Source organism: Carcharodon carcharias, chromosome 17 (genome assembly GCF_017639515.1).
Source record: "Carcharodon carcharias isolate sCarCar2 chromosome 17, sCarCar2.pri, whole genome shotgun sequence".
NCBI lineage: Eukaryota > Metazoa > Chordata > Chondrichthyes > Lamniformes > Lamnidae > Carcharodon > Carcharodon carcharias.
Window position 1 is genome coordinate 82,484,096 of NC_054483.1, and position 23,715 is coordinate 82,507,810.

The 23,715-nt window shown below is 41.9% G+C and overlaps 1 protein-coding gene across 3 annotated transcripts in view; it reads right to left on the reverse strand.

Moving 5' to 3' along the window:
- The window catches only part of LOC121290177 (disintegrin and metalloproteinase domain-containing protein 12-like), a 450,435-nt gene that overhangs the window by 153,173 nt on the left and 273,547 nt on the right, over nt 1–23,715 (reverse strand). For all 3 annotated transcript variants that reach the window (XM_041210433.1, XM_041210431.1, XM_041210430.1), the window contains exon 5: nt 9,751–9,827. In XM_041210433.1, coding sequence (XP_041066367.1) covers nt 9,751–9,827 — 77 coding nt within the window. The remainder of the gene's footprint in view (nt 1–9,750; nt 9,828–23,715) is intronic.

Genomic DNA, 23,715 nt, shown 5'->3' on the forward strand with positions numbered 1-23,715 from the left:
ACAGTCAAGATTTCCCTTCTGGAAACTAAGAGATGGACAATAATATTAATAGAATCTGAAAAGGAGAGGGAAGGAAAAAACAGGCAAACACAAAAAGGAAGTTTAATGATTGTTGAATGAAGTAACAAATAATCTAAGTAATGGTAAAAATAATAAAGAAATTAAAGAACAAATAATATTTGAAAAGCTAATAACATGAAAAAGATGGAGCAATGGAAGAGATTGGAACAAGGAACAAATGGGCATCAGGCTTTAAATTGAAACTGAAGGTGCAGCCACTGATAGACCCCCTCTATACTTATCTGTTTTTCCCTCCTGCTTTTCCTTTTCCACTTATATGCTTGTTCATCTCTTAACTTTAAGCTCTGAAGGATACAAGTTTGAAATGCTGACTGCCTTCTCTCCACAGATATAGACTGATCTGCCGTGCATTTCCAGCATTTCCTGTTGGTTCAGATTTCCAGCAATTGTACTGTTTTGTTTTTCATTTGAGTACTGCGTTTATCAAGCAATAAGGTGAATCTAAGGCTTCAAATTTACAAGAACTCTACATTTTGGATATTTTTCTTCCAAAGATAAATGGTGGTGACATCATCAAGAGATTACCTTGGAGCAGGAGCAGAATAGAAGCTCAAGGAATGCAGAAAAATGACTTTATCCCCATCAATGTTAATTCATGTCACTCACTCTGTTAAACTCATTAGCTCTTTTAAGACATTTTCCAGCTATATCATGACACACTTGAAATGGCAAAGTTCAACTGGATAGCTACTATCTTTTTTCTGGAATGATGTGGGAAAATGACTGGCTTAATTCAAACCTTTACATTTTAGTCATTATAGGTGAAGAATTGTTCTACACGCCAAACATAAAGGTGTTGGGATAAATTTTCTTCTTTATTGTTTGGGTGGTGAGCAGATCTCCTGTCCATTGAACAACACTCCTGGTTTCCCTTCTATTAAAACCAATGGAACAGTAATCATGAGGATTTACAACAGATGAATGATCCATTCTGACTGATCATTGCTCAGGCAGTGAAGAAGAAAAGTAACACTATTGTAAACATGTTCCTTCTCAATAGAATTGTGACTTGGCTATTCAGAACTAGAACAATTCTTCTGTCCAATATGTTTTCCAAATTCTTTTTTGAATATTAAAATCATAGTTGACTGCCTGCCTGCACCGACACCAAACTTAAACAACTTACCTTCTCCTCAAGGGCCCCATGGCATGGAGGTGCCCTCTCTTTCACCCTTCTAATGGTGGCACTGCTGAGGTTTTCGAGCTGTCGGCCCTCTGATTGGGCCAACAGCTCTGGGAGGCGGGCTGCTGTCCTCAATTTGGATGGCGGCCTCTTAATTAGCTGCCACTGGAAAAATGCCGCCCGGGGCGGAGGTCAGGTTCGACTTTTGTTTCCAGAAGCAGGACTTATTATTTTGTGATAAAATTCAGCCCAGCATTTCAGGTTTTTATCAGTTCTGGCCTGAAACACTAGTTCTCTATAGAATCTCTGCAGTTATGAAGCCTGAGTAACTTTGTTTTCACAAGAGTTGTTCTTGAGTTATCAGTTTCATGAGGCTGTTGGTGATCTTTTGCTCATTTACATATGGAACAGCACTATTTTTGCACTACACTTACACTTGTGCAAAAGTTCAATTGACTGACATTCAATCGCAGGAGTCACAGGGAGGTCCATGCTGGAGCTGTGGGATTTAAGCTGAAGAGCTAATGGAAAGAGCCCTATGAAATCCTATACCTTGACGAATAGCTGGAACACTGAAGAGAAATCAGAGTGAATTTCAGAGAGTGATGGTATACTTCTGAGTTGGTCCAGGAAAATGAATGAACCTTAAAGATTTAGTAAAATGAGGGAACTCTTTTTGTTTACTCATTCACAGGAAGTGGGCTTCGCTGGCTGGGCCAGCATTTATTGTCCATGTCTAATTGCCCTAGAGAAGGTGATGATGAGCTGCCTTCTTGAACTGTTGCAGTCCATGTGGTGTAGGTACACCTAGAGTGCTGTTAGGAAGGGAGTTCCAGGATTTTGAGTTCCAGTGATAGTGAAGGAATGGTGATATATTTCCAAGTCAGGATGGTGAGTTACTTGGAGGGGAACTTCCAGGTGGCAGTGTTCCCATCTACCTGCTGCCCTTATCCTTCTAGATGGTAGTGTTTGTGGGTTTGGAAGGTGCTGTCTAAGGAGCCTTGGTGAATTCTTGCAGTGCATCTTGTAGATGGTACACACTGCTGCTACTGTGTGTTGAAAGAGTGAAGGTTTGTGGATGTGGTGCCAATCAAGTGGGCTGCTTTGTTCTGGATGGTGTTAAACGTCTCGAGTGTTGGTGGAATTACACACATTAGGCAAGTGGTGATTATTCCATCACACTCCTGACTTATGCTTGTAGGTGGTGGACAGGATTTGGGAGTCAGGAGGTGAGTTACTCATCACTATTCCTAGCCTCTGACCTGCTCTTGTAGCCACAGTATTTATATGGCTAGTCTAGTTCAGTTTCTGGTTATTTGTGACCCTCAGGATGTTGATAGTGGGGGATTCAGTGATGGTAATGCCATTAAACGTTAAGGGGAGATGGTTAGATTCTCTCTTGTTGGAAATGGTCATTGCCTGGCACTTGTGTGGCACAAGTGTTACTTGCCACTTGTCAGCCCAAGCCTGGATACTGTCCAGGTCCTGCTGCACTTGGATATTTCTTTTTATTCATTCATGCCATGTGGGCTTCACTGGCTGGGCCAGCATTTATTGCCCATCCTTGGTTGCCCTTGAGAAAGTGGTTGTGAGCTGCCTTCTTGAACCGCTGCAGTTCCATGTGGTGTAGGTTCACCCACAGTGCTGTTAGGAAGGGAATTCCAGGATTTGACCCAGTGACAGTGAAGGAACGGTGATATCTTTCCAAGTCAGGATGGTGAGTGACTTGGAGGGGGACTTCCAGGTAGTGGTATTACCATCTATCTGCTGCCCTTATCCTTCTAGATGGTAGTGGTTGTGGGCTGGAAGGACTGCTTCAGTATCTGAGGAGTCGTGAATGGTGCTGAACATTGAGCAATCATCAGCGAACATCTCCACTTCTGACCTTATGATGGAGGGAAGGTTATTGATGAAACAGCTGAAGATGGTTGGGCCGAGGACACTACCCCGAGGAATTCCTGCAGTAATGTCCTACAGCTCAGATTACTGACCTTCAACAACCATAACCCTCTTGTTTTGTGCTAGGTATGACTCCAACCAGTGGAGAGTTTTCCTCCTGATTCCCATTGACTCCAGTTTTGCTAGGGCTCCTTGATGCCACACTCGGTCAAATGCAGCCTTCATGTCAAGGGCAGTCACTCTCACCTCATCTCGGGAGTTCAGCTCTTGGGGGGGGAAGTAAAAAGTAGAACTGACTTTATAGCATAACCCTCTGTAAGTTATAGTTTTAAGTAAAAAAAAGTTTACTTTGGTTAATTCCTTTATATAACACAAGAAAGTTTGTTTTTGTTAAACAACATGAAATCCTGTGGCACAGTTCCATCAGTTAATTTCTGGGAGATCGTAACACTGGTGACTGTCAATAACTTAGCTCGTTAAACTTATAGTCAACATGATATTCAATACCAAATTAATTTAATAAACCATTTTGTAATGAATCAAGGACTATTAAGTATAAATATGTTGCCAAAATGTTTACAAAGGAAGTAGCCTGGATGACTGAAATGTTAACCATTAACTACTAGTGTAAGCAGTATTCATACAATGACTTGATTAACAAGCAGCTTTTGTTAATGTAGGCAATGTTAGAAGGGTGGTGACCATCCTGGCAATATATTCTGGGTAGTCTTAGTTAAGCCAGTGTTAATTTTCTTTTTCATTCATGGAATGTGGGGTTCGCTGGCTGCGCCAGCATTTATTGCCCATCCCTAGTTGCCCTTGAGAAGGTGGTTGTGAGCTGCCTTCTTGAACCATTGCAGTCCATGTGGTGTAGGTAGACCCACAGTGCTGTTAGGAAGGGAATTCCAGGATTTTGACCCAGAGACAATAAAGGAATGGCAATATATTTCCAAGTCAGGATGGTGAGTGACTTGGAGGGGAAATTCCAGGTGGTGGTGCTGTTGTCCTTCTAGGTGGTAGCGGTCATGGGTTTGGAAGGTGCTGTCTAAGGAGCCTTGGTGAATTCCTGCTCTGAACCTTGTAGATGGTACACACTGCTGCTATTGTGTGTCGGTGGTGGAGGGAGTGAATGTTTGTGGATGTGGTCCCAATCAAGTGGACTGCTTTGTGCTGGATGGTGTCCAGCTTCTTCAGTATTGTAGGAACTGTACTCATCCAGGCAAGTGGGGAGTATTCCATCACACTCCTGACTTGTGCCTTGCAGATGGTGGACAAGCTTTGGGGAGTCAGAAGGTGAGTTACTCGTCACACAATTCCTAGCCTCTGACCTGCTCTTGTAGCCACAGTATTTATATGGCTAGACCAGTTCAGTTTCTGGTCAATGGTAACTGCCAGGATGTTGATAGTGGGGGAATCAGTGATGGTAATGCCATTGAACATCAAGGGGCGATGGCTGGAGTCTCTCTTGTTGGAGATGGTCATTGCCTGACACTTGTGTGGCACGGATGTTACTTGCCACTTGTCAGCCTAAGCCTGGATATTGTCCAGGTCTTGCAACATTTGGACATGGGCTACTTCAGTATCTGGGGAGTCACGAATGGTGCTGAACATTGTGCAATCATCAGCAAACATCCCCACCTTATGGTGGAAGGAAGGTCATTGATGAAGCAGCTTAAGATGGTTGGGCCTAGGACACTACCCTGAGGAACTCCTGCAGTGATGTCCTGGAGTTGAGATGACTGACCTCCAACAACTACAACCATCTTCCTTTGTGCTCGATATGACTCCAACCAGCGGAGAGTTTTCTCCCTGATTCCCACTGACTCCAGTTTTGTTAGGTCTCCTTGATGCCACACTCAGTCAAATGCAGCCTTGATGTCACTCTCACCTCACCTTGGGAGTTCAGCTCTTTTGTCCATGTTTGAACCAAGGCTGTAATGAGGTTAGGAGCTGAGTGGCCCTGGCGGAACCCAAATTGGGCATCAGTGAGCAGGTTATTGCTAAACAAGTGCCCCTTGATAGCACTGTTGATGACCCCATTTTTACTTTACTGATGATGGAGAGTAGACTGATGGGGCAGTAACTGGCCGGGTTGGATTTGTCCTGCTTTTTGTGTACAGAACATACCTGGGCAATTTTCCACATAACCAGTGTTGTAGCTGAACTGGAACTGCTTGACTAGGGGCGCAGCAAGTTCTGGAGCACAAGTCTTCAGTACTATTGCCAGAATGTTGTCAGGACCTATAGCTTTTGCAGTATCCAGTACCTTCAGCCATTTCTTGATATCATGTGGAGTGATTCAAATTGGCTGAAGACTGGCATCTGTGATGCTGGGGACATCCGGAGGAGACCAAGATGGATCATCCACTCGACAATTCTGGTTGAAGTTAGTTGCGAATGTTTCAGCCTTATCTTTTGCACTGCTGTGCTGGGCTCCTCCATCATTGAGGATGGGGATATTTATGGAGCCACCTCCTTCAGTGAGTTGTTTAATTGTCCACCACGTTTCATGACTGGATGTGGCAGGACTGCAGAGCTTAGAACTGATCCGTTGGTTGGATTGCTTAGCTCTGTTTATCACTTGCTGTAGGTAGTCCTGTTTTATAGCTTCATCAGGTTGACACCTCATTTTTAGATATGCCTGGTGCTGCTCCTGACATGCCCTCCTGCACTCTTCAATGAACCAAGGTTGATCCCCTGGCTTGATGATAATGGTAGCGTTGGGGATTTTCCAGGCCATGAGGTTACAGATTGTACAAATTCTGCTGCTGCTGATGGCCCATAATGCCATAAGGATGCCCAGTCTTGAGTTGCTAGATCTGTTTGAAATCTATCCCATTTAGCACACATCACAATGGAGGGTATCCTCAATGTGAAGGCAGCACTTTGTCTCCACAATGACTGTGCGGTGGTCACTCCTGCCAATACTGTCATGGACAGATGCATTTGCAGCAGGCAGGCTGATGAGGATGAGGTCAAGTATGTTTTTCCCTCACTACCTGCTGCAGACCCAGTCTAGCAGCTATGCCATTTAGGACTCTGCCAGCCCGGTCAGTTGTGGTGCTTCCGAGCCACTCTTAACCTGATGCCATGAGACTTCATGGGGTCCAGAGTCGATGTTGAGGACTCTCAGTGCAACTCCCTCCTGCCTATATACACTATGCCACCACCTCATGGTGATGGCGGAGTCTGGGACATTATTTGTCAGGTATAATTCCATGAGGATGACTATGTCAGGCTGTTGCTTGACTAGTCTGTGAGACAGATTTTCCAATTTTGGCACTAGGAGGACTTTGCAGGGTTGACAGGATTACAATTGCCGTTGTCGGTTCCTCAATGCCGGGTCTGTCCTGTTTCATTCATTTTTTGTGTCTTTGTAGCGACTTGTTACAAGTGAGTGGCTTGCTAGGCCGTTTAAGAATCGACCACATTGCTGAGGGTCTGGAGTCACATGTAGGATGACAGATTTCCTTCCCTAAAGGGGCATTAGTGAACCAGATGGGTTTTTACAACAACTGACATCATTGGACTTTTAATTCCAGATTTTTACTGAATTCAAATTCCACCATCTGCTGCGGTGGGATTTGAACCCAGGTCCCCAGAGCATTATTCTGGTCTCTGGTCCAGCAACAATACCACTATACCATCACCTCCCCTTAATCTATTTATTATTAGGATGCAATTATATTACTTCTATTAGATCAGTGCAAAATTGGTAGTATAAATTAGGGATCAGATCAGCCAGCTTGAAAGCCCCTCACTAGTAGGTGGCTTCACAAAGCTTGGACTTTGCAGCAGGTTCAGCGTAAGTCCAGCAACATGCAAACTCACATTCCCAAGTCCCAAGTCAGTGCGTTGGGCATCCTGTGAAAAGTGCAAATTCACTTCTCTCTTACAGTGACAAGAATTAGAAGCAACACACCTGCTTTCAAAAGATTTTTTTAAAAAGCTCCCTATGGAGTGGAGCATATTTAGAGCTCCCTTGTCACTGAGATCAGTTCTATTGGTTGGGTAGTGCACTGTGCAGATAATGTTTAGAGCCTAATATCAGTAGCATAACTGCAGCCTTGGTGTAGTTAGTTGCAAAATATTGTTGGCAGCATTAATAGAAGTGCACACGAGAAAATCAGAGAAGCTTGTGTGGTCCTTATACCTTGCCATGGTGCTATATCTTCCTTCACTATCACTGTGTCAAAATCCTAGAACTCCCTCCCTAACAGCACTGTAGGTGTACCTACACCACACGAAAGTGGCTCACCACCACCTTCTCAAGGGCAATTAGGGATGGGCAATAAATGCTGGCCCAGCAGCGACACTCATCCCATGAACGAATTAAAAAAACCCCAAAAGGGTCCAAGTATTTTATCAAAACATTGGGATCCATCTTCTATATGTTGGACCACTCAGCATTTCATTTACTGTTAGAATATCATAAACAAATATGATGCAAAACAGGCTAATTCGGTAAACTTTAAAAAATTTCTTTGATTTTGAACAGGTCAGTGTTGTAAAACAAGGCATTTCCGCGCAGTAGATATTTTGCATATGTTTTTGAATAATGTGATTTATATTTCAGTGGAATGTCATGATCAATAAAAAATACAGCATGGGTTGATTCTGAATAGCGGACAATTGTTTCCTTTTGTTTCAAAAACAGCAAATTTTATTTATAAAGCCTCACTGGACATACATGACATTAAGGGCCCGATTTTTGCTTCTGAGGTGGATAGCTTAAGTAGGGAAATGTCCTTATTTGGCAGACCCATCTTGGCTTAAAGGGCTCTGTTAGGCCCAATTTTCCCTCCGGGGAAGCAGGACAAAATTGAATTAGAACCCACTAACCCCAGAAGCAGAGCCATGAGGATGGGTGAGTGTTGATGGGAAGGCTAGTTAGAAGGCCCACCTCAGTTCTGTGGGACTTTTTCACAGTTATTTTTGATGATGTTAGGCCCTCTAGCCCTCACCATTCACAAACTCTCACCACCCCCCCACCCGCTTCCCATGGCCCCTCATGCCCTCATGCCATCTCTATGCCAAGTCATGCCTCCCACTCACTTCCATGTCCCCTCATACCCCAATCCCACTTGCATAACCACTCACCCAGTATCCACCATGGGCAGAAGTCAGTGGCCATGTGGAAATGGAAAATAAAATTCTCACAATCTCATACAGATCTCACATCTACACACTTGATAGTGAAAAATCTCCCATTTATGAAACCCATTTATGAAAGCTTTAAATCTCCTCAAGTGGTTAATCTCTTATAAAAACAAACACACTTCTATTCAGTCCCCCACATCAAAAACAACTTATCCTTTAACTGCCTCTTTAAACTGTCAATCATACTGTTAACTCAGAACCTGCTGCTGAGATAACCCTTTTTGTAGCTTTTGAAACTCAGCCAATCATTAATAATGTCAAATACTGGCCCTTAGGGAAATGTTAACAAAGAATGCAATTGAAATTACATGGCCAGATGATTTTTTTCCCCTAACATACACCAAAAGGGCTGCCAATCAAAACAGTCTGGCAGATGGTCTTTTTTTTAAACTCTCACTGACAATTTCAGTCTGCTTTTTTTCATGTTTAAAGAGCAGGGGATTTAAGAATCTTCAGATCACGACATTTAAACAGATCTTATCCATCCTTCAAGAGTGTTTATGTTTACTGCATCAATTTGTGATTCCCACATTGTGGATTAAGGCCTTTGAACCAGCCAAAATGCATTCTGTTTGAACTCAGCACCAAGTTCAAATAGCCCTGCTGAGTTCAGTTTTCCCTCCTGTATGATTTAAACCTCAGCCCCTTCCCGACTCTGCAAAAACCTGACCCAAAGGCTCCAAATTTTACTCCAAGTGCATGAATATGAAAATATAAAACCTATTTCATTAGCATCAAATGTGGACTCCATTATTATTGATACTCTCTGCAGGTTACCAGCAAGTGCACTGAAGTTGGCACAGCAGCACTGGTAAGGGGAAGTACTAAGCAGGCATATGGCATACAAGGCAATGGGCCTGGTGCTAGAAATGGGATTAGAATAGTTAGGTACTTGTTTGACCGGCACAGACCCGAGGAGCTGAAGGGCCTTTTTCTATGCTGTAGACCTCTATGACTCAATATATATATATACACAAATATATATAAACATATATAAAATAAATCTTCAGCTGCCTTTCAACACTTTTAACTTCAAAAGTTAAGCAAGTTTTGAAAATCAGATTCATACTCCAACCCATGAAACATGAAACCACATATAAAATAAAAAACAGGATTTTTAAAAAGAATCTTAAATATCGGGCTGACCACTTCAACTTCCAGTCCAATGAATACCAAATCTCATCTGCATTGTTTTAGTGATCACAATGTGAAGTTCATGCACCTCTCTTCAGTGGGGGTGAAATTAAAGAAGACAGGCCCTTGTGTATCTTAGAGTAGGTCAATTCCCTGCCCTTTTGATCTCAATCTATCCATGGCCAATTAAACCAAAAAGTCTAGGGATAAAACAGTGTTCCACAAACAGATTTTTTAGTTAGGAAAGTGGTGAAAATCAGGGTTGATGGTGATCAACTTAGCACATGCACCCAAAGCAGAAATGGTCCCATTTCTAATTATGCATTGCAAATTGAAAAGGGTTTAATTCATACCTGAGACCAGAACAAGTGCTGAGGCTGACAGTAGATTGAGAATATCCTTGCACGTGACCATGGTAGTAGCAGTGACCCTTAAAGGAAAATATTGCATATCATGAACCGTATTTTTTCTCATGCAAATGTTTCAACATTTCAACGATGATGTGCAATGCTATTTGTGAATGCCGATAAAACTGCAAACAACACCTGTGAAAATAAAGGAATAAGAGTTGCTGTTTGGCTACAATATAGGTTCCTTCAGTTATAACAATTTTAAATACCTCCTTCAATGCTTAGCTTACTTTGCTAGACAAAATATATTCCATTGAAAAATGTGAGGTCCTCAGTAAAGTAAACATATTCCATATTCGTGGTCAGTTTTAAAATAATAAATTAAATTATTGAACTTCTGTTAAACCAAGTTTCACAGGACTACAGGAACAGTGCATGTGTTTTAATTGCAAATAACATATTATCTGAAATCCTCAGCCATATTGATTATAAAATAAAGTGCACTAATTCTTTAAAGAGAAAAGTGAATCCTATACCACCCACAGGAGTAGCCTATGTTAGAAGTAGCCTATTTACCAGGAATTCATATGAAATGAGTTAAGTTAAACCGGAATTTCTCTTTCCCTTACACTGAATACTCTTAAATGGCAGTTTAAAACTGATTGTTGAAATGTTACCTTTCATAATTTTATTCAACTCATTGGCATTTTCAGCCATTGTACTGTTCCCATCCAATCATAATTGTAAATGGTCTGTGAAAGATATCCTAATTTAGACAGGAGTGCAAACTTGATGTAAACGTGCATGAAGAAGGGAAGATGAAAGATACAGGCTTGGATTTTCTCCGATAATTGACTCAGGAGTCTTTTAAGAACGGTGGGCGGGACCCAATTCTGGAATTTCAGCCCCCTCCCCATTCCCATTTCTGGCTATTTTCACCTGTATGAGATAAAGGTGCAGGTAGCCCACCTGCATGCAGCACTCTCATCTTTGCCGGCTCCATTGCTGGGGTCAGCAGTTTAAACTCTTCCTGCAATTCTGGTGAAGACAGTCCCCTTCTGTAGGTAGACATGATTTACAGCTTCTCAGAGCAAACGTGAACCATGAGGAAATCCCTGTCCCAAGTGGGGAACCAAATAAAAAAGCCACCTGCTCCTGGAACTTTCATTGACAGCCTTTGAAATACAAAAAAAAATGTTCTTTCAGTTCCAATAGTTAGATGCTATATTGTAAGGTAGCTGTGTTTTTACTGAAGTGATTGATTATAGGCTCTGTCCTGCAAAGGTAATTTGACCACTATGTCGATCAGCATTGTGTAAGTATAAAAAATATTTATATTTCAATTTTTAAAATATCAGAATAGTTTTCCAATTAAGAAAGTACACTCATACATTAAAAACTGAAGAAAACACTGCTTGAGATCTCTAATGTAATGATCTGACATGATGTTAATGCCATTAGTGTTTTTAAATTGAAAAAGGCCCTTCAGCAGCTTTCATTAGAGGAAATAAAATCACCTGCTCCTGGACTACTGTGATTGACAGGACAACTGGTATAGCTTAGAAAAAATAGGCCACCTGGTTTTTCAGTTTCAATAGACTGTATCGATTACATTTCCCCGGGTTTCTTTGTACAGCCAAGCACATTATGAATCCTTGGCTGGGTTTCAAAAGTTCTAAAACCACTTATCTGAGCAGCAATGTGTTTACCTTTTGATTGACAGTTTTAAGAGGTTATTAAAAGGTCTGTCTTTGATATGGTTAGTGAAACAGATGTTTGTTTTTGCAACAGGTTGATAACTTGAGTGGGTTTACATTTTTGAATGGGTTTTCAAAGGAGAGTTTTCCCAGAATGAAGTGTGATTTAGTGACAGCTGTATTATTGTTGGAAGTTTACTTTTTTCATCTCCATTTCAAAGACATGACCCCTGAGGTCGGGTTGTAGTGGGTACCAGGTGAATGACAATGGAGGGACCATGGAGGGAGCATAGGGAATATGAAGGGGTATAGGGGCATCTGTGCTTTGGGCGCTGGGGATTATGAGGCGGCATGGGGGTATCAGGGGAAAGGGGGGTATGAGAGGGCTTTGGAGGGCATGGAGAATATGAGGGGGCATGTGGGGTGGGTGGAGAGGGTTGAGGGGTGAGGGCTTGAGAGCCTAGTGCTTATCATAAAAACTGGACCAATGTTCCAGTAAATGGAGGTATGTTCTAGGCTGCCGGCCTCACCATCTGCCCACCTCCATTGCTGGCTTGGGCCTGCCTCTAGAGATGGCCATCCCGACTCTATCCCACCCCAACCTTTCCAACATGAAAATATGGTGGGTGGGAACTTTTTACAGGAGACGAGCCTGCCAGTTCGGGAAGTTTCCAGAAGCTGGCATCAAAATAGGATGGTGCAAATCTTGTACATAAATTTACTGACAGTGACCTGAGTGCTGTTTTCCTGTTCTTAAAACACCACTCCAAATTATTAATTACAATTTGAACTACTTGCTTAAAAATAATCCTTATTTTAAGATGAATGCTGCACTATTCACATTACTACAGTTAATTGAAGCTGCTTGTTTAGAGCTTAATAAAACTTAGTGGGTGAAATTGGTCCATGCCATAGCATGAAATAGCTGGTAGCAATTCTGCAACCAATTTATCATCATGTCTGATCTTCTTTCCACTGAAGTTCACAGCACAATAGTTCAAACTCTTTTTAATGACCCATTTCCTAATCTCACTGTTGCTTTTAATTGGTTTCAATTTAAAAACCTTGGCAATATTTTACAAGCCAAGGGAATAAAACTGGCATGGCATTTAACAGGCTGCTGATTTGCTACAAACCCATTTCCCACTGCTGGTGTAGACCAATTTCACCCCGTTAAAATCTAAACTTGTTTATTCACATGACCTGTCTTTCAACAGAAAATGGATCTGTTCCTTAGGACTTGCATATGAAGCTTATTTTTGACTTAAATGTTTAATGAGGCATCCTATTGATCATTCAAAAACCATAGGAAATAAATTTGTTTGCATAGTGCTTCTTCTAGTAGTGCTATGCAGATTTATAGCAATTACCCAGAGCAGACAGCACCACTGGCCGCTACCTGCGCACCTTTCTTCATTGATATCATTGAAGTGATGCTATGTGAATGAATTTCTCCTCCTGTAACTTTACAACAAATCCCTTTCAACCAAAGGATACTCATAAAACTGTTCCATATAACATCCAGTAGAGCTTTATCTGTAAAGTCCCATTATGTCTCAGTTGCTTCAGACAGTGAGCAGCAGAGCCATATAAAATGGCGGGTTCTAGTTTAATTTGCCGTTGTGGTGAATTGGATGATTTCAGCAAAGGAATGGCAAGGAAGCAACAATTGGTCTGAAGCCCCCTGGGTTCAGATGATGACAATCAGCTAGGCTGTCTGATTTTGATTGCTATTCAATGCCCCTTGCTGGAAATACACGAGTGGACAGTGGGTGGAGGTATAGTCCTGAACATCCATTCTCAATGCTAGGAGTGGGAGTCGAGAAAATCTCCAGCTTGGCCCTCGAAGCTTGGGGGAAAGTGCCCTTAAAGATGGGATCTTCATTGTTGTGGGGTGGGTGCAGGCAGGAGTTGGGCCAGCCGTCCCAGGAAAGAGGTTGGAGGCAGCCACAGGCGCTGAGTTGGGTTTTTTTAAAAGGTCCACCTTGGAACTGTGTGGCATGGTCACAGTTAAAACACTAAGGCCCTCCAGACCTCAGCCCCTCCCCCCCACACACTCCCCATACTCCATCCATGCCACCTTATGCCTCCTACCTACCTCCATGGCCCCTCATGCCCCTTTCTACCAAGCTATGCCCCTCTACTCACCCTCTATGGCCCCTTGTAGCCCACATACCAAGCTATGGTGCTTCCATGCCCATTGATCCATTATATACTGTATAGAACCAATGAACCCAATAGTGACAGTAGGGTATGTAAAAAACAAAGCTTTTTAAAAAGTAATTAATAAATTTCTACTGTGCTAAAAAAAGTCATTTCACTACAAGGCAATAAAAGTGTCAATCATCCAGATCCTTTTAAGGTATCAATAACAAAAGCTACAAGCCCTTAAAACCACTTAACCTCGCATAAATAGACATTGTGAAATTGACCACAGGGATCAGAGAGCCTGAGTTGTGAAACAAACAATGTTTTCTCTGGGGTGCAGCTGTTTCAACAAGCTTAATGGATGTCTAGGCTCTTAGCTAAGCCCCATTATGTGTGCTTGGATGAGAGCCCAACCATTACTCTTGTGGAAACAGCTGAGCCCACCCTCCTGTCCCTACTCCCACACCCTGCAACCCCTGCCAAAATGTTGCTTGATTGACAGCTCAGGCTCTCAGATCTCTGCAGTCAATTTCACAATGTTTATTTACACAAGGTCAAGTAGTTCTAAGGGCATGCAGTTTCTGTTATTGACACTTTAAATAGGTTTGGATGATTGGCATTTTTATTGTCTTGTAGTGAAATGACTTTTTTTAACATAGCATGAATGAATGAATTACATTTTTTAAGACTGTTTTTTTTACATATCCTATTGTCACTATATGGTTAATTGCAGTATATAGTGGGTCAACGGGTATGCAAATGCCATAGTTTGGCATAGGGGGCGTGAGGGGCTATGGGTGGTGGGTGTAGGGGCATAATTTAGCATTGGGGGCATGACGGGTCATAAGAGCTGCATAGGGGGCACACCTTGCCATGGGACGCATGAGGAGAACCTTTTGAACTTAACTTTTAGGAGGTCCCCTCATGCACACTTGGGTTGAAGACTCCTCTGAGCGGCTGTGAATCATGACACTTTAAAACCTGGCCAGACGCCATACAAATTGCAGAGGGGTTGGACATGCCCATCTCCACAATGGAGCCGGCCAGGTCAGGAGTGCCAGATGTGGCTTTTTGACAGGGATCATTCACATCCTTTAAAGCCACTTCCGAAAAATCAGACAGCCCAGTGATGGGGTCGTGAATCCTGGAATTGGGAGCGCCTGCCATTTTTGAAGGGCTCCCGACTAATCCTGACTCAGTGAAAATTCAGTCCATAGGGTCAGGCTCCGGTTTGATGTTCATCCACCCATTTTAAGACTGTCACTTTCTGTTTAGGATCACACATGAGAAATATTACTTCGGCAATTTAGTGGAGGTGCCTGGTGTTCACTGTCATTGCCCAACAAACAGTCAACAACTTCAGATGAGGAAGAGAAGGAATGGAAAAAAGTTGCACAAGGTTAAGTGGAAACGTAAGATGTGGAAATCCTTAATGTCCTTTATTCTTTAGTGGATGTAAGAACAATTTTCATTTTAGTGTGATTACATTTAACTGAATAATTACATTTACTACTTGCTCCATCCTGCTTTGGAGGGGGAGAAAAAATGGCAAAAAAACTGGTGACAGCCCTCCTTAACCATCAGATCATTTGCTTTGGTCCTGAGTAAGGCATCCGGTGAGTGTTACCATGGAAAGGAATTTAAATTGGGAGAAATTAAAAAAACATACAGATATAGATGCTTCTTTGAAAAGAGATTGATGAATACAACTGAATTATTCTTAGAGTACGTGCATAACTCACATTGGAGGCTATTAATAGATAAATATACCAGGATATTTAAGGTAAAGATCTATGGTACATAGTCAATGTTTTGATTTGTCAAAACATATGATGACTACCATACCAATGTAAAATTACATGCAAGATTCTGCCAGGTTAATTAAGATATGAAAAAAAATCTGTAAGAGTTATAATTTACTCTGCAAAGAAACTGCTCTAAACCTTGCAAGAGCCTTATAATATTCTAGAAGTCACCTCAACTATATGATGGTTGTAGCGACTATTAATATAATTAACATTGTTTCCAAAGATTGCATAAAATACAAAGAAAAACAAAATGGTCTTTCCCCAAACAAATACACCAATATGAGTGCAAGAGGAAAGACAACAGTTGGTCGGATTTTTTCAACAATAGATTTTACATATAGTACATATATGGCTTAACTGTCTTCCCACTATGGTAGAGGAGGCAATATTTAATATCAGGATATTGAGGAGAAGCTGAAGTTGATTGGTTCAGTATCTCATATTGATTTTCTCCTATACCAAAGATAAGGTGTGATACAATGTAATATGCCTTTAAGGGATAGCAGCATGCCATCACAAGAAGGGATGTGTGTCATGTGATACAGTCTTAATTTCACTTAGGCCTGTGAACAGAGCACAGCACAGCTCTGATGTCTTCAACCTTTCTATCCACATGTTTATGTTCTTATGTGCTTAGTCAAAATAAATTAACCCACAACACATTTACCCAATCTGTTATGGGTGATTGATGCTTTTATATCATTATAAAAAAAAACATGGTGTTCAGCGGTGGTCAAACAGCCTGCCAGCAAGGTTATGCACAAGTACAACATGGTGAACTGCCTTAGATCGTGCTACATGGCATGAGACAACCCTCAACATTCTGGTCAGATTACAACGAAGTCACAACGTCGGAGAGTGTTGAAATCACAGCGTGGTGACTGCACAGAAAAGCTTAGAAGACACAGTGCTCAAGCAAAGGGCAGAACAGACGCCCCGTAGTGGGATTGCAGTGTGTAGCCAGTCAGTTCAGTGAGTGGGAATGTATGTCGAGAGGACGAGCACCCGGTTAGCTCAGTTGGGAAAGGCAAGTGACAAGGGTGTGGGCCGGATTGGCAGCAATCAAGGGAGAGTCAAACAGGAAAAAACAAAAAATAAATTGTTATGAATATCAGGCCGGAGAAGATTGCGATTATAATAGGTGGAGCTCAGGGAGCTGTTGAACAATAAGCTGAATAAAACAAGGAGAAAGGTCAAAGGGATATTGTCAAAATGTCCACAAAACTCCCCAGTTTGAATTGGGATTCAGCTGACCTACTATCCAAATTCAAAATGTTTAAACAGCGTATAAAGCTATGATTTCTTGATTCAGGCGTGTCTGAACCAAACAACCACGTCATAAAAATTCAACTCGCGATTGGGAAAGAAGTCTACACAGGCTCAACACATCAGGATTAACAACAGAAGAGCAAAAGGACGCCCCAAAAATACAGACTATATAGAAAGACCGGTTCAGAATCAAATTAAACTTGCATGTTCATCGATTAGAGTTCATGTCATTTCGACAACAGCATACAGAATCCAGAGACCACTTTGTCAGCAGATGCAGAGAAAAGGATATGTACTATGATCTTGCAAATGTAGAGCTAGCAGACAGAATTGTTGAGTTTCTGATCACCTCCACTCCCAGAAAGATCTGCTAGACAAGCCCAAAACGTATAGTATCAAAGAGCTACTCAAGGATGGTTGTAAATATGAAGCAATCCTCACAGGTCAATGAAGCTTACAGGTTCCCAATTGTTGATGCATTCACTAGAACACCCAAAACTTAGCAAGCCATTTGGAAGGCATGAACTTCTGCATGCATCAAGGAAATGTTCAGCTTTCCAGAAATTCTGCAAGGCCTGTGGCAGAAAAGGGCCATTGGCAGCACCAAAGGCTGATGCAGCCACAAAGAATCATGCACTGATCCAGTCAGACTGTATGCAATGGTAATTCAAGCAATAAAAATGATCATCCAGTATCCTGTGAGAAACACATACGAGGTGACTGGCAAACTGGAAAATGACGATGATGTGCACGATGACACAAAGAGCAATAAGCACGTTTCACACTGTCAATCTCATAGAAAACATAGACACCGTCAGACTGACAAAGTGTTTGCCAAGAATTGAATTATGTGTGCGAAGAAAGTCGGGAACTATTCATAATTAGCCAAGATTGACATGGAGCAAGTGCCAACGTACTACCTCTGTGAATTCTGAGACATGTATCCACAGACACGGAAGGCCATGGTGAAACCTACTACTGTGCAACTTTCAGTGTACAAAGGTTCACTAATTACATGTGCAAGGTTCATAGTCCTGGGACAGAAATTTCCCCCCATCGGGGGGGTTGGTGGGGGCTGGCGGGAGCGAGCATGAACTCGATCGGGTGCGTGCCGCCATTTTACGTGGGCGGGCCAATTAAGGCCCGCCCAGCATGATGCATACCCGGAAGCACTGAGCGCTCCCTGTGCGGGCGGGGGGATTCCCTGAGTCGGGGCCTGCGCGCTTTCACGCAGAAATCTCCCTGAGGCATGGAGATGCCACAAGGGGATTAGTTTAAGTTTTGAAAAATGGAATAAAGATGAAAAAAAATTTTAAGGACATGTCCCCTCATGTGAAACTGTCACATGAGCTGGGACATGTCCATTAATTTTTTCAAAAAATGTTATTTAATTAATAAACCCTTCATGAAACCTCATCTCGCCCGTGGATGAGGTTTCAGAAAAAATATAAAGGCCGCCTGGGCTCTTCGCCTGCCCGCTAACCTTAAGGTTGGACGGGCAGCATTCTTAACAGCTTTAATTACTTTGTTAATGGCCTTAATAGACCTTTGACAGTTCAGCGGGCGCCAAACTGACAATCTAATTGACGAGCGGTGCCGTCAGGATCACCGACATCACCGCACATCACTTTATAAGTCAGCAAGCGGGCCCCACCCCCGCTCGCCGACGGGAAAATTCTTCCCCTGGAGTGTAAATACAATCAATCTTCCTGGGTATCACAGATGTTCTACATCGTGGAGTCTAAAGGCCTGGCAATCACAGGTCTACTGGCGTGCCGTGACCTCACACTAGTGACAATTCATGGAATCAGGCAGACCTCACACAGCAGTTCAACGTCAAAAACTATTCCCATTGCCTCAGTTCATGACCTGACATCGAAATATCCAGAATGTTTTGTCAAAATTGGCAATTTCAAGAGAGCTGCAATGTTACACTTGTAAGAGAATTCAAGTCCGTCAATTGATCTGGAACATTTTGTACAGCAAGGGGAGATGATGGCGTAGTGGTATTGTTATTGGACTAGTAATCCAGAGACCCAGGGTAATGCTCCGGAGATCCGGGTTTGAATCCTGCCAAGGCAGGCGGTGGAATTTGAATTCAATAAAAATCTGGCATTAAAAGTCTAAAGGTGACCATGAAAAGATTATACTTTTATATCATTATTAAACATGACAGGTTTGATCCCAATGACAATATTTACACGAACACTGAAAAAATGGAACAGTTCTGGTAATATTAAAATATACAGATCATAATAACCAATAGAGTTGTGATAGTAACAAAAGCAAATCTAGATGGCACAACCAACTGGGGTTGACGCAATAAATTTCAGAATATTCAATGACCACTAAGTGTTGAATTATTACCACATTTAATTACCTAATTTTAGCAACCTGATTAATTTATTCTGGTGCTGTTGCTAATTTGTAATAATACGCTATATGAATGCTACTTTCATATATAAGTTATTGCATCCCAGTCTACATTTTCTACAAATATTATGATAATTATTAACTTCATTTAGGCTGCAGCAGCTAACCAGATTCATAAAATGGAAAGTAAGCAAAACAGTACTGTGAAATTCAATTAGGCTATGTGCTTTTCGCTAAGCTATTCGTTGACACTGCACCTGAACAAACATTTCCAGCAATCGTAGATGAAAGCTTTTACTATCTTAGTTAAAAATATTTTAGGCTTGAGCCTTCCCTTGCCTTTTATCCTTACATTGCATTTTATTAAGCATTTGTTCTTTCCTGTCAATTTTTTGTTCTACAGTTATGCCACTGTTCAGTTTCAACTCACAGCAGGTGGATGGCTCCAAACATAAAGTACATCTCTTCTCATTATTTTCTGTCCTTGAACCTGCGTGCATAAGGTCGTCATGTTGCACATGTGCAGTGCTTACAATTACATCTGGTGACAATTCTATGACACCACTTACTAACTCCATGAATTGGAGGAACTTACATCAAAGAACTAGTCAATAGAGAGATGGATTTTACACTGCTACATGTGCACCTGGTTTGAGTTGGAGAGGGTGAGCAAGAGGGTCTGGGAAAAGTTGTTCTCTTTAAAAGACTGACTCTCAATCTACACCCAGATTATTACTTCAAAATAAGCCAAGTAGAAACAAAAGGTGTAAAAAGAAATAAATGAAAATTAAATTTAGGAGATATCACAGAAAGTGCCTTCCGTTAATTGTGTTATGTGCTTAGAATAATTTACCTAGCAAGATAACAGAAATTAAACCTTTAGGATATGAGTCCAGATAGTGGCTGTTTGCAGGCTATTTAATAACAGGAGTTTTATACTGAATTCTGACCCTATCTTCTTCTGACATGCCAAAAATGCAATTCCAGCAAAAGTCACTGGATAGCGTTACCCTTGGGTGATTTTACCGCCTCCAATCCAGGGCACTGAGGCCGACAGTAGTACTATCAACGTGGACTAGCAATCAAACACTAGACCTTTGTTGTTGCTATGGCTTAGTTTTTCACTGGATTAAATTTAGGGCAGCCAGCATCCATAAAATAAGAACTCAGCAAGATTGTTTGTCAGTTTATGTCAAGGAAAGGGCTAGGGGAATATGCCATGTTTAAATATTTTTTTATTCATTCATGGGATGTGGGCATCGCTGGCTAGGCCAGATTGCCCTCCCCTAATTGCCCTTGAGAAGGTGCTGGTGAGTTACCTTCTTGAACTGCAGTCCTTGTGGTGTAGGTACACCAACAGTGCTGTTAGCATTGGAGTTCCAGGATTTGGACCCAGTGACAGTGAAGGAACGGCAATATATATCCAAGTCAGGATGGTGGATGCTTGGAGGGGAACTTCCAGGTGGTGGTGTTCCCATGTGTCTCCTGTCCTTAAAACAAAGTGAATTTACACAGGTTTATAAAAAGGCCACAGGGTAATTTGGGATGGGTAACAAATGCTGGCCTTACTGGTGATGCCAGTAAAAATTGTCTTATTCCAGAATTATTAATCCAGGATGTTCCTTATTCATTAGAGAGTGACAGAAGATATTTTTAAGACAAACACAAGGAATCAAGAAAATGTAGCTGGCTTTATTGACAGGGTTATTGTTGAATCATTCAGCTAGATATTAGTCAGAAGGACAGCCCCCACTGCATGGGTACACAGAGAAAGGGGACAAAGAGGTTCAGGGGCAATAAGTCATCTAGCTAAGGCTGTGGACAAAAGTTGGTCTACTGAGGCTAAGCTCATTAATCTGAAGCCTAAGGCTGGTTAGGACCAGAAGACTGACCAGGAGTAGTTAGGTGAGTCTACCAATAGTGACATTGTGGCATTTCTTTGTTATTTTCTTCTTCTTTCCTTGTGGATTCTGTGGTTAGTTGAAACAAGGTTAGTTTTGATTATCTCTGTTACTCTGTGCATTCAATTAAATTGAAAAGTTTCATGATCTGTAGCTGGCCTTATCCCACCAGGTATTTCAGTCTGCCTTCAGAAAGATTGAAGCAGCGCACTTAAGAGCGTGACCCAGATCACAAGGGAGTCTTATTGTAACGTCCTTAGATAATTAGTCACTGGGCATACTCCTGAACATAAGATGTTCAGATTGCTTATGGACCTAAATCTAAGTAACAGAGTCAATGCTTATTGTGGTGGGAGATGGGCGGGTGGGGGGGTTGTTGGGGAAGATGAAGAGATAATTCATCAAAAACAAAGAAAAAATATCCATATGCACACTTAATCTAAAGCAAATTCTGATTGCCTTTTTGTAATCATGGCATTGGTATGTAAGAGGAAATTACTATCAGGAAGTCAGGAAATGACTGCAAAGAAGAACTATAAAAGAGACACAGCAGCAGTAACAATGAGAGCCTCTGAAGAATGAAGCATGGCTTTGTTTGTGCAGCACTGGGATCTGGACAAGATTATTCTTTTAGCGTTTGTTTTTTGAAGAAATGAAATGTTACAACATTATTTTCTGTAATGTATTTTATAACTGACCATAAAATTTGATACAATAAAAATGCTTATAGAATTTCATTTTAAATATATGTACAAAAATAGTACAAAACTATAATTTTCTTTGGAATGTAGCACAATACCATTATATAAGCACTCTAATTATTACACTATTATTAATTGTTATGATTGCAACAAATTCATTTTGGATTGAAAGGCAAACGGGAAATTTGGAAACTGTAAAAAAAAATGGATGGCTCAGGCAGCACAGAGCTGTAAAGGGATAGGATGTAACTTTTACCTGCCCCCACTCCAGTTCCTTAAGTGACCTTAACTTAGCTAACCTGGGTGAGATGCTATGCGTTGAATTTTCGGGAAAATTCCCGAATCCGCAAACCCAGCTTGGGAGAAAGTGCCCTGGACGGTCAGATTTTCATTGTGGTGGGGGCGGGTGCTAAATGGAGTCGGGCCTACCATACCTGGAAACAATGCGGGGGCAGCCACAGGGGCTGCTGGGTACTGAGGTGGGCTGTTTAAAGAATGTAAGGAATGTAATATCAAAAACAGTCCTCAAGCCCTTGCCCCTCACAACTCACATACTCCCCATGCTCATGCATGTCAACTCAGGCCACCTCATGTCCCACCCACCCACCCCTGCCATGGTCTGTCATACCCTCCATGCCAACTTAGTGCCAATTCATGCCAGCCCATGGCATCCCAGTCATCCCAATAACTCTTTATGGCCCCTATGTCAATCTAGTGCCAATATGCCAACCCCACGCTGGCTCAGCCTTTTCGATTCCTCTTTTCCTCCTCTTTGTTGGCCAACTGTGGCCTGCTGCCAAAGGCATATTTGCCTAACAGCTAGCCAGCTTCTTAATATGACTGGTTGCACCTGGAGACTGAAACAAAAATGTTAACATTAAATTTAGAAGAACCTGCAAAAAATGCATTCTTCTGGGTTTCCTACCCTCAAAGCACTCGATCCCCTGTACTCCCTTCCCGCCTCCGAGTTAATATCCAACCCAAAGTCGTCACCTGATCACTCAGCTTAAGCAGCAAAAAGCAACTTTAGCAGCTTAGATTCAGACTGCTTTTCTCTTAAATTCCATGGGAGGTCAGTCTCCTGGCACTTCCAAGAAGGTTAACTAAAGCTATGCCATGTATTAATGCTTTTACGTTCTTCAGTTCAATGCTCATCAGGACACCCCTGACGATCTACTTCAAAGCATCATATATTAAGATCTCATTCTCTTAAGTAAAACTACTTTCTCCTCTATTGCTCCCCTGAAATCAGACACCATCAGAAAATCTTCTTTCTGCTGGTGTACTGTATAAATCTGTCTGTATGAAGCATTCACACAAAGCCATCATCATGAAGTTAGAATATTGAGTCATGCGTCAAAGGGTAGACTGAGTTTTGCATAACCCATAAAGTTGGCAATAAATTTACTAAAATCTTGAATGGTTTTTACCCAAAATTACTAAAAATATTTAGTTGGTAACAGAAATTTTCAATTGCAAATCTAGGGTAAAACATATGACAATGTATTGCCAGGGAACTGGATGATGCAAGAACTTAAACTTAACTCTCGGCTCTGGCTTTGATCTCTAGAGCATTTTCCATTTATGGAATAGATGCGTCAAAGATGGAAAGCAGGAGGAAGAGAGGGAAAACAGAAAAAAATTCTGGGAGCGGGCCAAAAGCCCAGTCAAAGAGAAGATTTTTTTAGGTTTCTTGCTGAAAGTAAGGTGGAAGACTGCAAGGCAATGGGAGTACCAGAGGGAATGCAGCAATAGCTGAAAGAATGGTTAATGATGTTAAAGTGAAGCAAATGGGCAATAAAGAGTACTACAGTATTGGAGCAATGAAGGGAGTACAGCTAAAGAAGATCATAAAGGGTGTAATTTTGAGTTCGCCGGGCGGGCATGATTGGCGGGCCCGGGAGCAGCCGGGAAAGGTGGCACTGCCCACGATCGGCGCCCCCGAGTGCAATTTCACGCTGGCAGGTGAATTAAGGCCCGCTGAGCGTGAATGGCGGCTCCCGTTGGGAATGGTTGGAAAGGGGCGGGTGGGGGAGGGGGGCCTTCCGGCCGCCGGGTCCAATGGCGATCC